Source organism: Drosophila novamexicana, unplaced genomic scaffold (genome assembly GCF_003285875.2).
Source record: "Drosophila novamexicana strain 15010-1031.04,08,12 unplaced genomic scaffold, DnovRS2.1 tig00004555-arrow-pilon, whole genome shotgun sequence".
In the NCBI taxonomy this organism is placed as follows: Eukaryota; Metazoa; Arthropoda; class Insecta; order Diptera; family Drosophilidae; genus Drosophila; species Drosophila novamexicana.
In genome coordinates this window covers 1,606,859-1,624,742 of record NW_020825052.1, presented here as the reverse complement: position 1 = coordinate 1,624,742, position 17,884 = coordinate 1,606,859, and the positions used below count along the sequence as shown (strand labels likewise).

At 42.5% G+C, this 17,884-nt stretch overlaps 2 protein-coding genes across 2 annotated transcripts in view; one reads left to right on the top strand and one right to left on the bottom strand.

The window, feature by feature from the left end:
• Window positions 1-17,884, bottom strand: part of LOC115770312 — a 137,010-nt gene that overhangs the window by 16,046 nt on the left and 103,080 nt on the right. The window lies entirely within an intron of this gene.
• Window positions 1,959-5,782, top strand: LOC115770145 (zygotic gap protein knirps). Its single transcript, XM_030715294.1, has 3 exons — window positions 1,959-2,906; window positions 3,936-4,013; window positions 4,127-5,782. Exons 2-3 carry the CDS (start codon window positions 3,936-3,938, stop codon window positions 5,480-5,482), a joined length of 1,434 nt encoding a protein of 477 aa, XP_030571154.1. The 5' UTR covers window positions 1,959-2,906; the 3' UTR covers window positions 5,483-5,782.

Genomic DNA, 17,884 nt, shown 5'->3' with positions numbered 1-17,884 from the left:
TACATGCTTTTTTAAGGCGGAAAGATCTAGTCTATGTGTGTCCTTGGCTTCGTTCTGTGGAATTCTGCACGCATTTTTTACGCAACTCTCTAGGGCAATTGACTTTTTTATGGATGCTACCAGTACGCTTAACGGTAATTTCGAGTTGCTGCATCTAGTAAAAAAAAAAAAAAAAACAATATTACAAGCCATATGCCTCGGCTCGCTTGGGCAAGGAGTCAGTCATCCCTTTTCCACTTAAGCGGAAAGTGTGATCTGCGGCTCGGGTTACTCGGCCTGCTCGACTTTTTATGGTTCCGCTGACTTTATGACTCGTCGCTGGCTGGCTTTTTTAGGCCAATTCTTGCGGCTACCTAAGCACGCGATTCTGTTACCTAATCGCTGGATCAGCATACCTAAGCTGCAGATTATCCTAGGATCATAATTATGATGAGCCAGCCCGTCGACGCGCCGCGCGTTCAACTCGTCGTCATCCTTGTTCTTTTTCGCGAGTTCGAGAACTCAAAAACCGAACCGCTATTTATTTTTTTGTTGTATGTTGTGCAGCGCATGCAAAAAACTTAAGCCGGGGGATTAAACCGGATTAAAAGTCACAATGTCGCACCGTTTGTCCTTATTTTTCAGTTTTTTGTCGTGCTTTCCTTTCGGGCTAACTAATTACGCTGGAAAATTACCCATTTGCTTTGTGCCCAGCAAACTACGGAAATTCGCAAAATTTTTACGAAACATTTTCGTCCGCCTTCTCTTTTTATTTGTTTTATTATAGCTGTGTGTGAGCAGGGGAAAAAAACGAAAAACGCGAACGGGCAAAGTCAGTTAAATTGAATCGATTAGAAAAAAACGATTCTGGAAGGTCGCTCAGGGCACCTAAGCAACGTCCCGGGCCTAGGTTCTATATTCTCTGACTTTTTTGCAAGCCTTTGTTTCATTTTTACCGTGGATTTACGCGGAATATGTCATTCTGTTGGGTTGACGCAATATTCAGTTTTCTTTTTTATGGCTAAAGGCAGAAGCGTATGTTGAGGTTAGGTTGCTGCTGTGGTAATCGTAGTCAAAGAACATCGTAGTGAGGGAACTACTGAAAAACTGTTCTAAGAACATGCAGACTTTAGTGGTAAAATATCCATCTTTGTGTATTAGTTAAGGTACATGTATTAGTGAGCTTTTGCTTGGAAGTTATCTGCGCTCTGTTTATCAACGCTGAGCTTTAAGCTCGGCAGCGTCTGTTTCCATGAGTGACATACGTGTGCGAAAGCTTGTGCCTCTGCCAAAGATCTCCTCCCCACAAACCGCATTTTACTAGGTTTCACACTTTCTACATTGTGTTCTTTAATGCTCGAGACAAAGGGATAACATAAAAGGGTTAATGTGTGCGTCCTAGCCAGGTAGTTCAGTAGCTCGAAGCAAATATAATGAAGGTGCATAAAAAGAGTTAACTTATCCTTTGTAAAGAGAAAAGGGCTGTTGATTTTGGAAAGGATTGTTTCTCTAGCGGCAATAAACTTAGAGAACTAAAGTCAATTGATAATAAAGAAGAGTTCATTTAAGAAGTTTCGGTGGCTAATGAAAATTATGGGTTATACGTAAAACAGAATTTTACTTTCAGATGAATTTTTTTTTATGAAAGAGTTGTAAACTGGTTAGAAAATTATCGACTCTTGAAACGTTTAAGAGATTTAAAAATAATATATTTTGACCATAAGGTCAATTTGGAATTTAATTAATTAAGTGAAGTGTGTTATATCCGAAAGGACTCATTATAGTAAATTTCAACAAATATGAGCTTTAATTTAAGCCAAGCGAATGTTGTAAAAATATATATACATATTTTTTTGATCAAATACCAAAGCAAAGCTGCTCAAACAATTCAATTAATCCAAATCGAACATTTTAAACGGTTTCTCTGCTTATATAAACCTAACCTCTCATAGTATAAGTTAGCAACTTCAACAGTTGAAGGCTCCGCCCATGCTAAATAAAATGAGCAACTGTTAAAAATGAAGTCAATGGCTGTGCATGTGTGTGTGTGTGTGTGAGTGTGCGTGTGTGAGTGCGAGAAAGCTTAGTTGCCCTTAACGTGCGACTTTTAATAAATAACCGAATAACGAATAATATCAGAGCAATGCAAATTGAGCGGGCCCCAAAATTGAGCGAGCGCGCGCCAGTGAGAGAGAGAGAGAGAGTAGGAGCGAGAGCGAGAGTAGCTCATTCATTGAATACTAACAGTGCGGCTAACAGCGCATTAACAGCGACTCAGACAGTCACTGTGACTCAGGTAAACTGAAGTCGTGAGAGCGCTGCACCATTGAGTGCAATCGACTTGCGCTCTGTGACTGTTGGTGTTGTTGTTACTGTTGGTGGTGGTAGTAAATATATGAGTACGCGATCGAGTCAGATGCTGAGACTGTGATTTATCAGAGAGCTACAAAAACATGTTACTGCTGCTAGTGGTGGTGTTTGTGTGTGTATGTGTGATTGGAGTACTGCTAGCCGCTGTTGTTGCATGTATATAGAGACTGGGAGTTGGCCAACCGAGCGACACACAGAAATGCTTCTTGCCAGCGACGAGTTTGAGCAAGAAATCAGTCGTCAGCTAGTAGCCCAGGTGTGAGTTACACACATCGTGAGTACAGAGCGCGTTGCGTGTATCTTAAGCCGAAACAGAGAATCACTTCAAACAGTTCCCAACGTTCAATTCTACGCAGCGACTGCTAAACAAACCCAAACAAAAAAAAATTAATACAATTTAAACAGACAGAGACTGATCCACACAGATCGCATAGTGCTGAAAAAGTGTTGTGAAAATACAAATTAAAATCTAAAGAAACTGCCACGTGCAATTAAAAAGTCATCAGCTATAAAATACACGACTTCCATACGCAAAAACCCAAACAGAAGAACCCAAGGTAAGTTTGCAAGATCTGTGAGGAAAAATATAAAAAAACACGCCCACGCCCAAAGTCAATTCACGTTTTGTTTTTGTCTACATTTGTTTTTTTTTTACTTTTCGGCCGGGTCGCAAGCAACGGCATATTTTTATGAGCCCTGTTTGCACTACTTTGATTTTTTACTGTTTCATGCGAAAAAATTGACACAGACACCCATACACCCATATACACACACACACACTCCGAGTTCAGTGCAGGCGAACATCTTTATACATTTTTTTTATTTGGGCGCAAAAAAATTGCCAACATATTTTTATGACACAACGTCAAGGTCTAGGACTCTATATAATTTTTTAGGCGTAATGACTTCATGTAAAAAAACACGCACACACACACGCGCACACGCAGACACCGTTTTCTACCTGCACAAATTGAAACAACGCATAGGGTTGCATAATTCCCGGCAGCTTAAGTTTTTTGCCTGCCCACGCAGATGATCATAAAAAAAGAAACCGTGTCTCAATGTTTTGCCAATTTTCGCCAACTATTTCCTATAAATGCTTATGCCAGGAGTAGCTCGAGCATCAGTCACACAGCAGCGCAGCAAACGAACAGAACGCGGAAAACGATACGAAAAGTGACGGAAATTCGATAAATTATCCGCAAAGAGCAAAATTTAAAAAACAAACACAACTAACTATTTTAATTGATAAACTTGGCTAGCTGCCAAAATGGTGTTCAACTTGGTTAGTTTCTAGACAGCTAAAAAGCACGCACAAAATGGATTATCAACTGAACTGAACCCGCTCAGAAAAGTGCAAAAATTGCTAGTGAAAAAATTAAATAACTAAAGGAATATATAAAAAATAAAAAAGTGAAATCAATTTATTTTATATCAGGAAAAATCTATTCACAAAATTAGTTTTTGGCAATGCCCAGTTCTTGCACTTTTCTCAGTGGGCAGCTCTTTTGAAATAGGCTGAGCTATTTTTGCTATCAATGGATTAAGCTTATGCTAAAGTTATATTTCTCTTCTTAACTCAACAGATGAATCAGACGTGCAAAGTGTGCGGTGAGCCAGCGGCGGGCTTTCATTTCGGCGCCTTCACATGCGAGGGCTGCAAGGTAAGTTGCGCATCCATGCAAACACACAGCAAACCATTTGGCGCTGTTTGGCTACTTGTGGCCCGTTTAGCTAATCCAATGCTCTGCCATCTCTCTCTTTCTCTCAACTACAGTCCTTCTTTGGACGCTCGTACAACAACATAAGCACCATTAGCGAGTGCAAGAACGATGGCAAATGCATTATTGATAAGAAGAACCGGACCACGTGCAAGGCCTGCCGTTTGCGCAAGTGCTACAATGTGGGCATGTCCAAGGGCGGCTCGCGCTATGGACGTCGCTCCAACTGGTTCAAGATACACTGTCTGCTGCAGGAGCACGAGCAGGCAGCCGCTGCGGCAGCTGGCAAGGCGCCGGGTCATGCCACCGGGTCGCCCATGAGTTCTCCCGGATTTGGTGACTTGGCCGCGCATCTGCAGCAACAGCAGCAGCAACATCAACAGCAGCAGCAACAACAGCATCAGCATCAACAGCAACAGCAGCGTCATCCACACCTGCCGCCGCTGCTTGGCTATACTGGCTATCATTTGCCGGAACACTTTGGTGCACGACATCCGGCTGATGCAGCCGCTGCTGCCGCCGCATTGCCCTTCTTCAGCATGATGGCCACACCACAGTCGGCATTCCAGCTGCCGCCTCACTTGCTATTCCCGGGCTATCATGCCAGCGCTGCTGCGGCGGCCGCTGCGGATGCTGCCTATCGCCAGGAGATGTACAAGCATCGCCAGAGCGTAGACTCCGCCGCCTCGGCCGAGTCGCACAGCCGCTACACGCCGCCAACTGTGGCAACAGTGGCTCAGCAGTCACAGCCACAGCCAGCGGCATCGCCCATTGACGTCTGCCTGGGCGCTGACGATGATGTGCAGTCACAGCATAGTCACAGTCACAGTCAGAGTCCACACACCATACACACGCCAGTTGCCATACGCGCCACGCCGCCGCAGCAGCTGCTGCCTGGTTTGACGACCGCCTCGCACTCCAGCTCCGCCTCGCCCACACCCAGCAAATCGCAGAGCAGCAGCCCACTGAGCTTTACGGCCAAAATGCAATCACTTTCACCTGTCTCCGTGTGCTCCATTGGCGGAGAAACAGCAGCAGCGAATGCAGCGGCATCGGCAGCCGCTGCCGCCCAAGATGGACCCATGGATCTGAGCATGAAAACGTCGCGCAGTTCGGTGCACAGTTTCAATGACAGCGACGTGTGCAGTCTGCAGGATGAGCACGAGTTGGCGCCGCGTCGCAAATACTATCAGCTGGAGGCCGAATGCACCACCATCACCAACACCACCAACAGCTGCAGCAGCAGCACCAGCACCAGCAGCAGCAACAGCTCCACATCCTCCACAGAGGCAGCCGTTGCCGTCAAGCGGCAGAAGCTCAACCCCATTGGCGGTGAGTCGCCGCCGTTTGGCGGTTTCGCTGTGACCCACAATGCGTCCAGCGCCATGCGCAGCATCTTTGTGTGTGTCTAGTGTGGTTGTGGGTGGAGCCAAAAGGCAATCAACTCATTTGCCTCGTCGTCGTCGTCGTCTGCGTCGTTGTTGTTGTTGTTATTTTTTCTCCGTTTAGTGTTGTTGGTATATATATTTTTTTGTATTTTTATCTTTTCGTGTGCGGTTTGAATTCGATTTGCGCCGTCGAAATTGAAATTTTTATGGACAGGTTTGAGAGCTGCGCCTGCGCTTAGAGAGTTGAAAAGAGACGGCTATAGCTGCAGCAAGCACACACACATACACACACAAACACACACACACACTATTGAGCTCAAATCCAAAAATTATTTTTACAAAAGAAAATGAAAAAAGTTTTAAAGTTTTTGTTTAATAGTCGCCAATTGTATATATGTTTTTTAAATATTAAATTTAACTAAATTCGAATTGTATTTTATAGAAGCAACAAACTCTAAACCCAATCCAATCAAAAAAAAAAAAAGAAAAAAAAAACAAAACATGTAAGCAAAACCCAACCCACCAAAAAAGCCCTCATTGTATTGTACATAAAATTTGTTTAGTCCTAGTTTGATTTTATAATTGATAAGTATTCTATTTTAGCTTTTAGTATTTGATCTTAAGATTGGCTTTTAAATTGATGCAAGAAAATAAATTAATATGAAAATGATATATATTAAAACTTTTATTTATGGCTGGGCCTTAATCGATTCGGTTTTGTATTTCATTTGAAGCTGAACCTTCAAAGCAAACCCTATAAATTCAATATTATATTAAACAAGGTAGAAACAAGTCGAACACCTTGAATATATTCTTCTCATTTACAAAATAGAAATATAAACTCGGATAGAGATTTGGAATCATCTTGAGATTGAATAAAATGATCTTTTTCTAGACAGCCTACTCATTTTCCAATTATGGACTATTTCATTATATTTTATCTCATTAAGAAAGAAAATTTGAAAACATTTATAAATCTGGGAAAAAGCAGAAAAAGAGCTACTAAATACCTGAAGAATTGATTTGATATAAATACAATTTATATTTTAATATTATAAAAATATATTTCTTATATATGAAGCTTAAACGTGAGCATTCAATTTATAGTTTAAGGGTGTCTATTTAAATGCAAAAACAAGCTGAGCATCAAATTTGTGATTCGATTTGGCTAAAAAGCATTTGATGTCAAAATTCTATTCAAGCTTTAGAGCGCACATATTCTACGACACGATACGATCAGTTCCATTCCAGAATTGATTGCCACGCGGCGAGTTTACTTTGTACTCAATCGTGGCGTTTGTATCTGAGACACGGGCGACAATTGGGGCGTGGCCAGAGGGGGGCTGGCGTTGTCAACGCCAAATGGGTTGGCATAAATTCATCAACGTAGCGACTGAAACATTTGTTGCAAGTCGATCGACGATCGTCAATGGGCGATGGACGATGGGTGATAATAAAACCGATATAGTAATGCTTAAGTGCCGGTCTGCCGTCTAATGCAATGATTGCTGTAAATTAAAAATGCCACAAATGTTACGCACAGATATTTGTCGTGAGGCCCCCGCTGCTTGATATGCTGTGGCCAGCATTATGGGTCTATGGCGGTTACACTCAGAAAACAATTTACTTCAAAATAACAACATGGCTGGAATGTAAACTCTTGCGAGAAGCTACAGAAAGTAGATATTGAATATGAGTACAAAATATCTTGTTTTTAGATAAATTGTACTTGTTTTATGTGATAACCAACCCAAAAGGTCGGCTTATTTCGCTCAGTGCATGTATCCAGTAGTCGTACTTATATGGGCTACTTATTGTTTGCATTGAGCCCGAAAAAGAGGCCTATAGACTGACTGACTGCGAGTCAACCACGTGCTGCTTCAAATAATAAACTTTATATTAACACATACAAAAGTCATACGCCTCGGCGTCGGTCAGAATTTTAATCACTTAATTAGGCAGTCGTCGAGCAGTCGCCCCCGAACTTTGTTTATGGGCTGCCCCAGACCAGACCAGACCCGACCAGACCACAGAGCCGCCAATGATGAATGGTACGAAAACTATGCAGGATCGGACAATGCGACAATCGGACGATCGGACGATCGAACGATCGAACTGCCTGCAAATATCGTTTACGAGCACATTGTAAAATGTGGCTATGTCAGAAAAGTTGACGCCTTAACGGACGACAATAAACAATGAACTGAACCCGAGAGAGCAACGAATGTCATCAATATGCATGATGAGCTGCTTGAGAAGGTGGTGCTGTTGGTGGTGGTGGTGATGGAGTTGGTGGTAGTGGTGGGTGCAGGGGCCAGCCGGGGCGGGTTGGGTCTCTTAAAGCCAGCGCACGCCATTGTGCGTTTTGTTTTATTTGTTGTCGTCTTAACTGCCGCCCGATCACATTCCAATGTGTGTTTTGTCGTCATTGTTTCTAAATTTATTTTTATAGTTTATTAAACAGTCAATAGTAGCACAAAGCCAACCAAAATTACGAACTAGCTACAGTGGGGCGAAACTTACATACCCTATCCGACGCAACTAAAACACAATGTGTGGTAAAATATTATTATGGATAACAATCAGTTTCCTTTTAATTCTCAACTGGTTAAAGCTTAATTTTAGCTTTACATAAAGAATAGCATTAGCTATATAAACATATTTTAGTGGAATAAAACGATACATCAACTATCAGCTGCACTAGTACGAAATGTATATAGCTAGACAAGTTCGTTGCCTAAGTCTTTTGTTTTTTAATTTTTATTTTCAGCTGTCAAACTGAAAAAGTGGTTCATTTGTATCGCTGCTCCAATCTCTCCAATCAAAAAGCCATTTAGAGAACAAAAGCCAACCAAACAAAATAAAATCGATGCGACATAGAAAACAAAATGAAAAGTATAACATTTCAAATTTTTATTGACTGTCAAAATGCAGGCGCCAAAATGCATTGACCGATACGGGAAGATAGATAGACAAGGTAGAAAACAAGCGGGTCCGATCAAATTACGTTAGCCCATTGGCGCCAGACTCCAATGCTGGGCCTGAACGCCAACCTTAGCTAAGCGTTGAGAGGCATTTAAACGCTTCAAAATGGTTTATTATGTATGCGACATGAAAGATGCATTATTAATAGAGTTACGACTCAGATATTTATGTATCTATGTATATATATATATATATATATATATATATATGTGCTTGTGTGCACTTTTCAGACATGGGTGCAGAGTAAGTTATGAGCACATCTTTAAAAATAGTGCACAACAGCTGGTGTTTTATCTAGTCGTAGCCACTGCCTTGACTTTAAAGTACCCCTTATAGTTGGGAACATGCTTATTAAATTATATATTTAATTGCTTGGCGCGCAGTTCTAATAATGCATCATCCAATCAGCTGTTAAGAATTTGCATTTGAAACTGACAGCGAACGAAAAATTATTGACACATGATAATGGAAACATGTTTTAATGAGAAATTATGCAAAACATGGCCAGCACACACTCACACACACACACACTGAGCAATTTTTCAACTCGGTTGGTTTCTGTGTCCGGTAGCGGCCTTAATTACTGTCCAAAGCTTCCTATAGCAGCCCATAGCTAGCCATAGTTTCTACAGTTTCTATATGCCATGTTTGGGGCGTGTTACGCTGTCTGACAAATAGTCAAAACAAACTAAGTATATGATGGTATGTCATATCTTTTTGTAGACAGCTGCCAGAGAATCGCTTTTATGTGCACGAGTGTGTGTGTGTGTCTGCTGAAGAGCCAGAGATCGTATTATTAAGATAAACTCCAAGTTGATGCCAAGCAAGTGTCAGCTAGACAATGCAGGAAGTAATTGCTATATAATGGAAATAACACAAATAGCCTATAATATATATACACATAGCATGGCTTTTAAATGGGAATTTATACAAAAATTATTTCGAAATAAATCATATTTTTGGTAGATTTCTGTATATTGCAGCTTAAATATTTTATTTAAATATTTATGACTTCTTTTGAGGAATTCCTTTATAATTGTAAAACACGTTGATTGATTTGCCTTATAAATTGATTTTCATTTCCGATGGAAATTTGTTACTTTTTGCTAAGAATCGAAGTGCTATATAAGATAGCTATCATTAAGTGTAAATCTTGTCGATTCCACGTAATTCCTAAAGCTGCCGAGCAAGTCTAAACGAGAGGTCAAGCGATCTACAGCATTTAGGCATCCAAAATACACACATCAATTTGAGTTACTGCATTTGAATGCCATCAAAAGCTATCGAGTAACGGTCAGCTCCATTGTTTCACGGCAGCGCCAAGAGATCGACATTAACCCATTTAAGGGCCGCCGAAAGTTAAGCAAACACTGGACCACAATCTGGGAACGATCTTTATTGATTTTGGATGCCCACAAACAAACTTGAGGTGCACATTTTGAAGTTTCATGGTGCGAGCGGCGCTTGGCTCACACGATGCTCTCGGCTTGTCAAGGAGCAGTTGAAGGAGGGGGAGCAGGCGCTGGCGGAGGCATTTTTTCGTTCAGCTTTGTAACTTTGGCTGGCGCTGGTAATTAGTGATCTGGTGCACTTGATATCCAGCTTAATTTAAACATTTCGTACACACCCAGAGCCATGCACACGCACTCCAACAAATCTGCTGTGGCACAGAGTGCAGGTACCTCAATTTCACCTCACTGCGCTCGGCCACAGCAGCTGCCAGTCACAGTTCGCGGTTCCCAAGTTTTTTTGCAGTTCCAGAGCCCTTCCTTAAGCTGCGTGCAGCGCATGCCATTCGTTTGTTGTTGTTGTTGTTGTTGTTCGCTTGATTTTGTTGTGTTCTCGTTTAAACGTTTATTTAACTTAAACGAACTTTGCGTGTCGATTAAAATGCAGCGATTAAGGTACGATGCTCAACATCCAGGCCCACAGATCTCAGAGGACTGGCCACAGCCACAATCGCAGTCTCCTCTGTCTTGTGTCTTGATCATTTCTGGCTCGACTCCAGTGCGTGTCCAGTGAACTTGCGGGTCAAGCTCAAGTCAAGCTTACGCATGCCAAGCTGGGCGCATTAGTAGCATCCAAAAGTGTATCTGTATCTGTGAATGCGAATGTATCTGTATCTGTGAGCGAGTGCTTGCTTGACCTGTGAGTAAATCCTTTAGCATGCCTCTGGCACCCAGCACTTTCTCTGCGTTCAGCTTGCTCTTAACGACAAATTTGCCCATTGTTCTGGCTGATGATGTCCTTTTGTCTTGTTTGGATGTGTGTGTGTGTGTGTGTGGTGGGCCCCCCTGGAACGCAACAGGACCACAGACCGCACACGGCTGCTGCGCCACAAATATTAATTTGTGCTTCCAGCACCTTTCGAACGATCTTTTCAGTCTTTCCTAACGAGTCCAGAGAGCTGCGAGATGCTTATCGCAATCGTATTGTAGATCTGGCCATTTGCTTGTGTTTTTGTTTTTTTTGTTATTTTTTTTAGTGTTTGGCTTATCTTGTTACCCTTAGTTTAGATTTGAGGGCCTGTGGTCCACAAGTGATTTTGATAGCTCGTAAAGAACTCAAAAATTGCCTTCAGTTTACGGGAAATAAGCCGCGTGCGTCTTACGTTTAGTAACCCGACACTGGAAAACTAACGACCACCGCAGCAGGAGCCGATCCAAAAATTTATGTTGTAGCTCATTAAATTAGTGTAAATGTGGGCTTGTGGTGTGGGTTAAGGAACAAGCTGGGGGTTAGGCATTAGAGGGAGTCCAGCAGCTGCTGCTCTGCCTCTTACAGGTGGCAAAGGCTTAGTCATTTATGCATCATTAGAACAGATAGCTAGCAGCCTGCTCTCCATTCGTCAAGCTATGTGTGTTCTCACCAAAAAAAAAGAAAGAAAACAGCTTGGCCCAGCAATCAGCGGCTCTGACACTTAAAGCTTCTTCAGCAGCTCGCAACACTTATGCGAACGATCCACGGTTTATTGTATGGTTAACTGATATGCTTAGTGCACGTATTAAGACCAGGCAGCAAGCAACCAGCAGCCAGGCAGCGAGCAGCAGCCGCCGCTTGGAAGCTGTGCAGCAGTGTCACTGTCAATGTCATTTACTTGGCAACCAGGCCACATGCACTTCTTGGCCAGGCTAAGGCGAGCAGCCAGCCAGCCAGATAGACAGTCAGACAGCGAGCCAGACAGCAGTTCAGCTGCTCGAATCTCTCAGCCTGCAGATCGTGTGATCCATTACCAAACGTGCGCGATCGTTTGCGCCCGTGTTAAGTGATATTTTTGTTTCTTCGCCTTCTTTTCGCCAAATACCCTTACGACAAAGGGACAAACTAATTGGTCATATAATTTGTGGAAAGCACTTGGCAATCACACGAAGTACATCAAATCTAATCTGATTCTCTTCTAAAAATGTATTCGATTTGCAAATTAAATTGAATTAAATATTTAATTTAAAAGGGATTTTTCGAATTTGTCTAGAGTATTTGGTATTCGTGCTGAATATGTTGAATTTGGACTTTTATATTGCTGCAAAGCTCTTCAGCATTGCAGCTTCAACTTCTTTTTTGGTTTTTTTTGCATTGACATTTGGTAAATATTGCCAAGGCTCAGCACACAGCATGAGCCGGGCCCAAAGCCAACATCCCATTGTTTGAGAGTGAGCCTCCAGAGTGAGCTGAACCTGTGGACTTAGCTGCTAGCTGCTGGCTGCTGGCTGTTGCCTGGTGGCTGCCAATGACTTGATTTGATTTTTATACTTGACTTTGCTCTTTTCATATGCAGAGCTAGGAGATCGGCCAACGAAACCGAACCAGAACCAGAGCCCGAACCGGAGCCAAAGAGCCAAGCAGGCAAAGCCAGAGGCACTCAATCAAGCCGCCTTTAGCCGGGAATTGTTTGTCTAGCGCACTTCGCTGGGCAACTCAGCACCTACCTCAGCACTTGTGGCCATCAACTGGGACCCGATGATGGTACTGGGCAACCTCTTCAGCACATTCTAATTAACTGCTCTAGCTGGTCAACACAAACGCGAGCAGCGAGCGTTTTGTTTAGCTGGCTTTTAACTTTTTAACTTCTACTCTGTGTATTTTTTCTTATTTTTGTTTATACCCTGTACCCATAAAACGGTTATAAGGGAGTATCATAAATGGTTTGCTAATGTATGTAACGCAGATCCATCGCTGCATATACGTGTAGATTTATACGTTGCAGCAGCTGTAAGGATGTATAAGCTGCAAGATCTCGGAGACTTTCAGATTGAATGATAAAAAGTCTGTTAAGCCATTAACTTGAATCTAGACTACAGTACGTTCGGCGCTCGTGACAAACAAATATATTTTGATCTATGCTACTTCGTTTTTTTTTGGGATGATAGCATAATAAGTACAGCACAGGGTATTTTGTAGGCGAGCATTCTTGACTAGCTTTTTTTACATTTTTTTTATGACACTCAAAGTGACCGACACGACGCGTCGCACAATAAACTCCTTTCATGCCCGTGGCACCATCTTGTTAGGCGGGATTCCTTTTCAGTTTCTGGACAACGTCCACCCGTCCATCTGTCTATTCGTCTGTCCGTCTGACTGTCTGTCTGTTTGCACAACATGATCTGGGCGAGAGTGCAGCTTATTAGACCAACCTGGCCCACGTATTGTTTGCCAACCATTTGGTAAGGATGCGCGCTGCGGCGGTCAGTTAAGAAACGAACAGCGAAAACAACAAAAATCAAGCCGTTGCCGACAAAACTATTTGACAAATGCAAACAATTTTCCCAGCCTACCGCTCTGAGTTTTCCATGTAAAATACAATAGTTTTTCTTAGCTTGTTATTAGAACACTTTTTGAACTGCTTTTAACCCGCTTCTTTTCTTTTACTCTTTTTTTACCAAAAAGGCCACTTAGGCACGAAACGAATCAGAGTCCAACTTCTATAGCCTCCCTCTATGACTCCGTCTTGCACTCGGACTCCGTCTCCATCTCTGTTTCGGATCTGTCTTGGTGCGTTATGATGTAATATGGCTTTTTGACTTTTGTAGACATGATAAAATACAAAACGTTGCGTGGCAGTTATATTGGCTAATGGCCCGAGCGGCCTTTTAGACCATTTGTGAGTGAAGGTGTCAGTGAGGCGCGTTGTCTTCAATGAATGCGCCCAGTCGCGGCGGCGGTGCCAGATCAAAGCCAACCAAAAAGAGCTCTTGTTCTTGGTGGTGCTTTGTGGAGCTGCTATTGACCATCGGCTAGTGGCACAGCCAGTGCCAGTGTGGTGCATGCGCTTGTGCATTTGTTGTTGCCGTGTTTAGAGTTTAGCGTTCTGCTGAGATGCAAGTGCCTCAATAATAATGATCCATCTGTCTGTCCGTGTCCGTCCGTTTGCCTTCGAGATGGGCGCGAGTCGTGGTTATTAATACATGTTTGTGCTTAGCTTTGGCATTTACTCAGAGAATATCGCGGCGCTAGACCTATAGATAGAAGCAGCTATATAGCTATATCGAGAGCTAGAGCGAGAGCGAGAGCGATAGCGATAGCGAGAGCGAGAGCGAGAGCGAGAGCGAGAGCGAGAGCGAGAGCGAGATCGAGCGAGAGCGAGAGCGAGAGCGAGAGAGCGAGAGCGATAGCGAGAGCGAGAGCGAGCGAGCGCGAGAGAGCGAGAGCGAGAGCGAGAGCGAGATCGAGAGCGAGCGCGAGAGTAGAGCGAGAGCGAGCTATAGCGATATCTAGATCTAGCGCGAGATCTATATCTATATCTATATCTATATCTTATCTCTATCTATATATCTATATCTATATCTAGATCTATATCGATATCTATATCTATATATATCTATATCTATATCTATATATCTATATCTATATCTATTCTATATCTATATCTATATCTATATCTATATCTATATCTATATCTATATCTATATCTATATCTATATCTATATCTATATCTATATCTATATCTATATCTATATCTATATCTATCTATATCTATATCTATATCTATATCTATATCTATATCTATATCTATATCTATATCTATATCTATATCTATATCTATATCTATATCTATATCTATATCTATATTTATATCTATATCTATATTTATATCTATGTCCATATTTCTATATCTAGCGTGATATTAATTTCTGTTGTTTCCAGTAATGTCCATCTTTAGTCTGTGCCTTTTGCAATTGCATTTGCTCATTTCGAATAGTCGTATGCATAATTCACGCAAACAACATCATGGGCCGCGCCCTGTTTTAAGTTTGGTTTGTGCCCTGCGCATGTCTAGAAGTTGTCCATTGATTGCCAGCCCCTTTACACGTCCCGTATGGGCATTGGCACAATTTGTATGCACGGATGTGCCTGGTGACATGTGCTTTATATATAATTTAGAGTTGTATGCTACCGTTGCAAGTTCGAGTGCCTGGTTCGTGCCGCGTCTTGGCGTGCTTTGGACGTCAGCCAATAAAGCGAGTTCGAGTCGAGGTGCGACCAAGTTCGTTGCCTAAGTCTTTTGTTTTATTCGCTGGAATTGGCGACTCATTTCCGCAGTTAAACGACAGTGGCATGCTAGTTTTATGTATACGCATTATCAACGGGATCAACCAAGGAGCGTTGCATTTCGTAGTGAGCAACAAAAATTACAACAAAGAAAAAAACAGGTGCAAAATCGGTAGCCAGTCGATATAACTCGATATCAGCGACAACAACAGATGCCAAAACTGCTGGCCCGACTGGCTAAGAAATGCGTGCAACTTGTGGCATGTTGAGACTGCGTAAGACGACAGCAACAACGACAACAATCGACTGCTGCCCGCTACCGGTGGGACAACGGGGGCAGCGAGCAGCCAACCATTTACAAGGCAATTAAATGCCAAGCATAACAATCGCAATCATTTGGGCTGAGTTTGACCCTTGAGAGATCGCCACAGAAAGGGATGACTGGTGGGGAGAGAGAGAGGTATGAGGGGGGTGGGGTCTGTTGTGAGATCTCTGGCTCTTATCAAATGCGGTCTATCGGTTTCACATTGCCCCATTTGACAAACAATTAAAAACGATTTAAGAAAGTAAAAACGCCTTTTGGGGTAGTGTGAATGGGCACAGCAAAAAAATAAAACAAAAACAAATTAAAGAAATTCGGGTAAAGAAATAAGTACCGCATCCCATGTTAATTAGCTGCCTAGGCGCCAGTCTACCAGCTCCAGCTCCAGCTGCAGCTCCAAGTGGTTGTACAATTAAAACGTGATCAGGCAGCAGCTACAAATTTGTCCAACACGCAAAATGTCGTTGCGTTGTTACAGACCGTCCCCCCTTTTCTGCCAACCTCCTCTGCAGTGCATGGCACAACAATTGTTGCATTGGTTTTTGGATTTGGTGGATTTGTTTTCGGGCTGATTCGATTCCCAGACATGGCCCTAAAAATAAAACTAGTTTTGCATACGTAAACACGGCTGGCCGAAGCCGCCGCCACCACCGCCGCCGCCTGTCTGCACTACTTCCCTCGGGAGCGACATAGACGGGGCAGCCTGCCGGCCTTAAAGTGTACCACACAGTACACTCCATGGGTCAGCGGAGTGTGGTAGGGATGGGGGCACACAGACGTGGATGTGGACGAGTGGCGTCAGTGTTCAAACCATTTATGAATTGTTAAACGCCGCTTAAAAAGAAAAAAAACGAGCAGCGTGCAGCAAGTGCAACAACTTGTCAGGGTGCAGACAGAGCCGGGACGAGTCGCGACGTTCTTTATTAGCTTTTTATTGCCACCAATCCAATAATTGGTAAGGGTTTCTCTCACTGCTGCCGTTGGCCAAATGTCATCACATCCGGTGCCCTGACTCGCGCTCGCACCAAATTAGTATTCTAAGTTGATGACTCCAACTGCAACTGCAACTGCAACTGCGTCTATCAGCGTGTAAAAAAGTGCCAGTTGCATAGGCCTATGGGGCAAGGGGTAAGCGCTGGGCACAACAGTTGGCCTGGGCCTGGCTTGCATTGATTTGAGTACCTGATTCGTATGCATTTATTATCATTAATATTTCTGTCGCTCATTCATTGCACTGGGAAATTTATGACCGTTGACAATCAGTTAATACTATCGGATATCTGGGGTAATAATTTCTAATGTTGCTGCAATCCAAACAGCTGTTACGCTGTGTGCACTCGTACGTTTCTTGGCGAGGATGCAACATAGAGTTTTTTGTGGAAGACAATCGAGCTGGAAGGAAGTTACATGGGCACTGCGTATAGGGTATATGGCGCGCCCTAGGCACTTCCGCTGTAACATGTGACGATGCTTGGAAGTAAGTGTAGAGCAATAAGATCGATAGCCAACTATGGAGAACAGATGAGTTGAGATGTGGAAAAGTGTTGCATCTGCATAAAACACATAAAAAGATGGGAAGCCATAGGAAAAACTACACGCTGATGCGGAAGGTTAAATGGTAGAAAACATTTGAAAAGAAGAAGGCAAAAAAATAATAGAAAAAAGAAAACGGAAGCTAAGAGAAGATATACTTATAAAATACAAGTAAAACAAATAATGTAGTATGCTTTGTGGATAAGTTAAAAAGGGAATCTCAGCAGAAATCTGTCTATATGAATTTCACTAAGATATGCAGGTTAATTTCTTTATAAATAGCACACATTGTTTCTCGCTGTGTACAATACAGTGAAAAGCAATTCAGAGCACGAGCGCGACAAGCAAACATTGACATGATTCATCATTCAGTGGCATTGTCATGATTTTGTCTGAGGTTCATTGTCTGCTCTGAAGTCGGCCTCAAGACGGAGCTGAGCCTAATTGAAAGCGCCTCAATGGCGGGGCACACACAACATCACAGCCGTACCCAACCAATTCCATAAAAATTAGCTCAAAGATATGCAAAAATGCCCGAAAGCGAGGCCAAAGAAAAATATTATTCTTAAGCGATGACCGCAATATTTATCCAAAGTGTCTCTCGCTTAAGCCGCCCCAGAGCCACCGCGCTTACGCAGAGCGGTTAACCCGGACCCGAACCCAAGTGCAAAGCCAAAGCTCAACGCAAGCTTCTTAAACAGTGCTCCCCCTCCGAAAATAAAAACTTGAATAAACAAACAACAACAAGCAAAAATCAATTTCGAGTTCGAGCTACTTAGATATTTGCGGCCGCAAATCATAAAAACAACAGTAAGAATGCTTTAGTTGAGCGTGATTTACGGGGAAATACCCTGTAAACAAGATTATCTACTTTAGCTTATGAAAATATATTTATAAAGCATATATATCTCCTCCTTAATAAATTAAGCTGCAATTTGTTTAAATCATAATCTACCTCTTATATTCAGATCCACATACTTGACAATCGTTGTTGACAAAGTACAATCATTTCTTAAGGTCGTAGATGCCTTGTTCTATCTATTAAAAACTAGGTATACAAATTCAGCGAATTGAGCGCTCTACAAATTCACTCGTATATA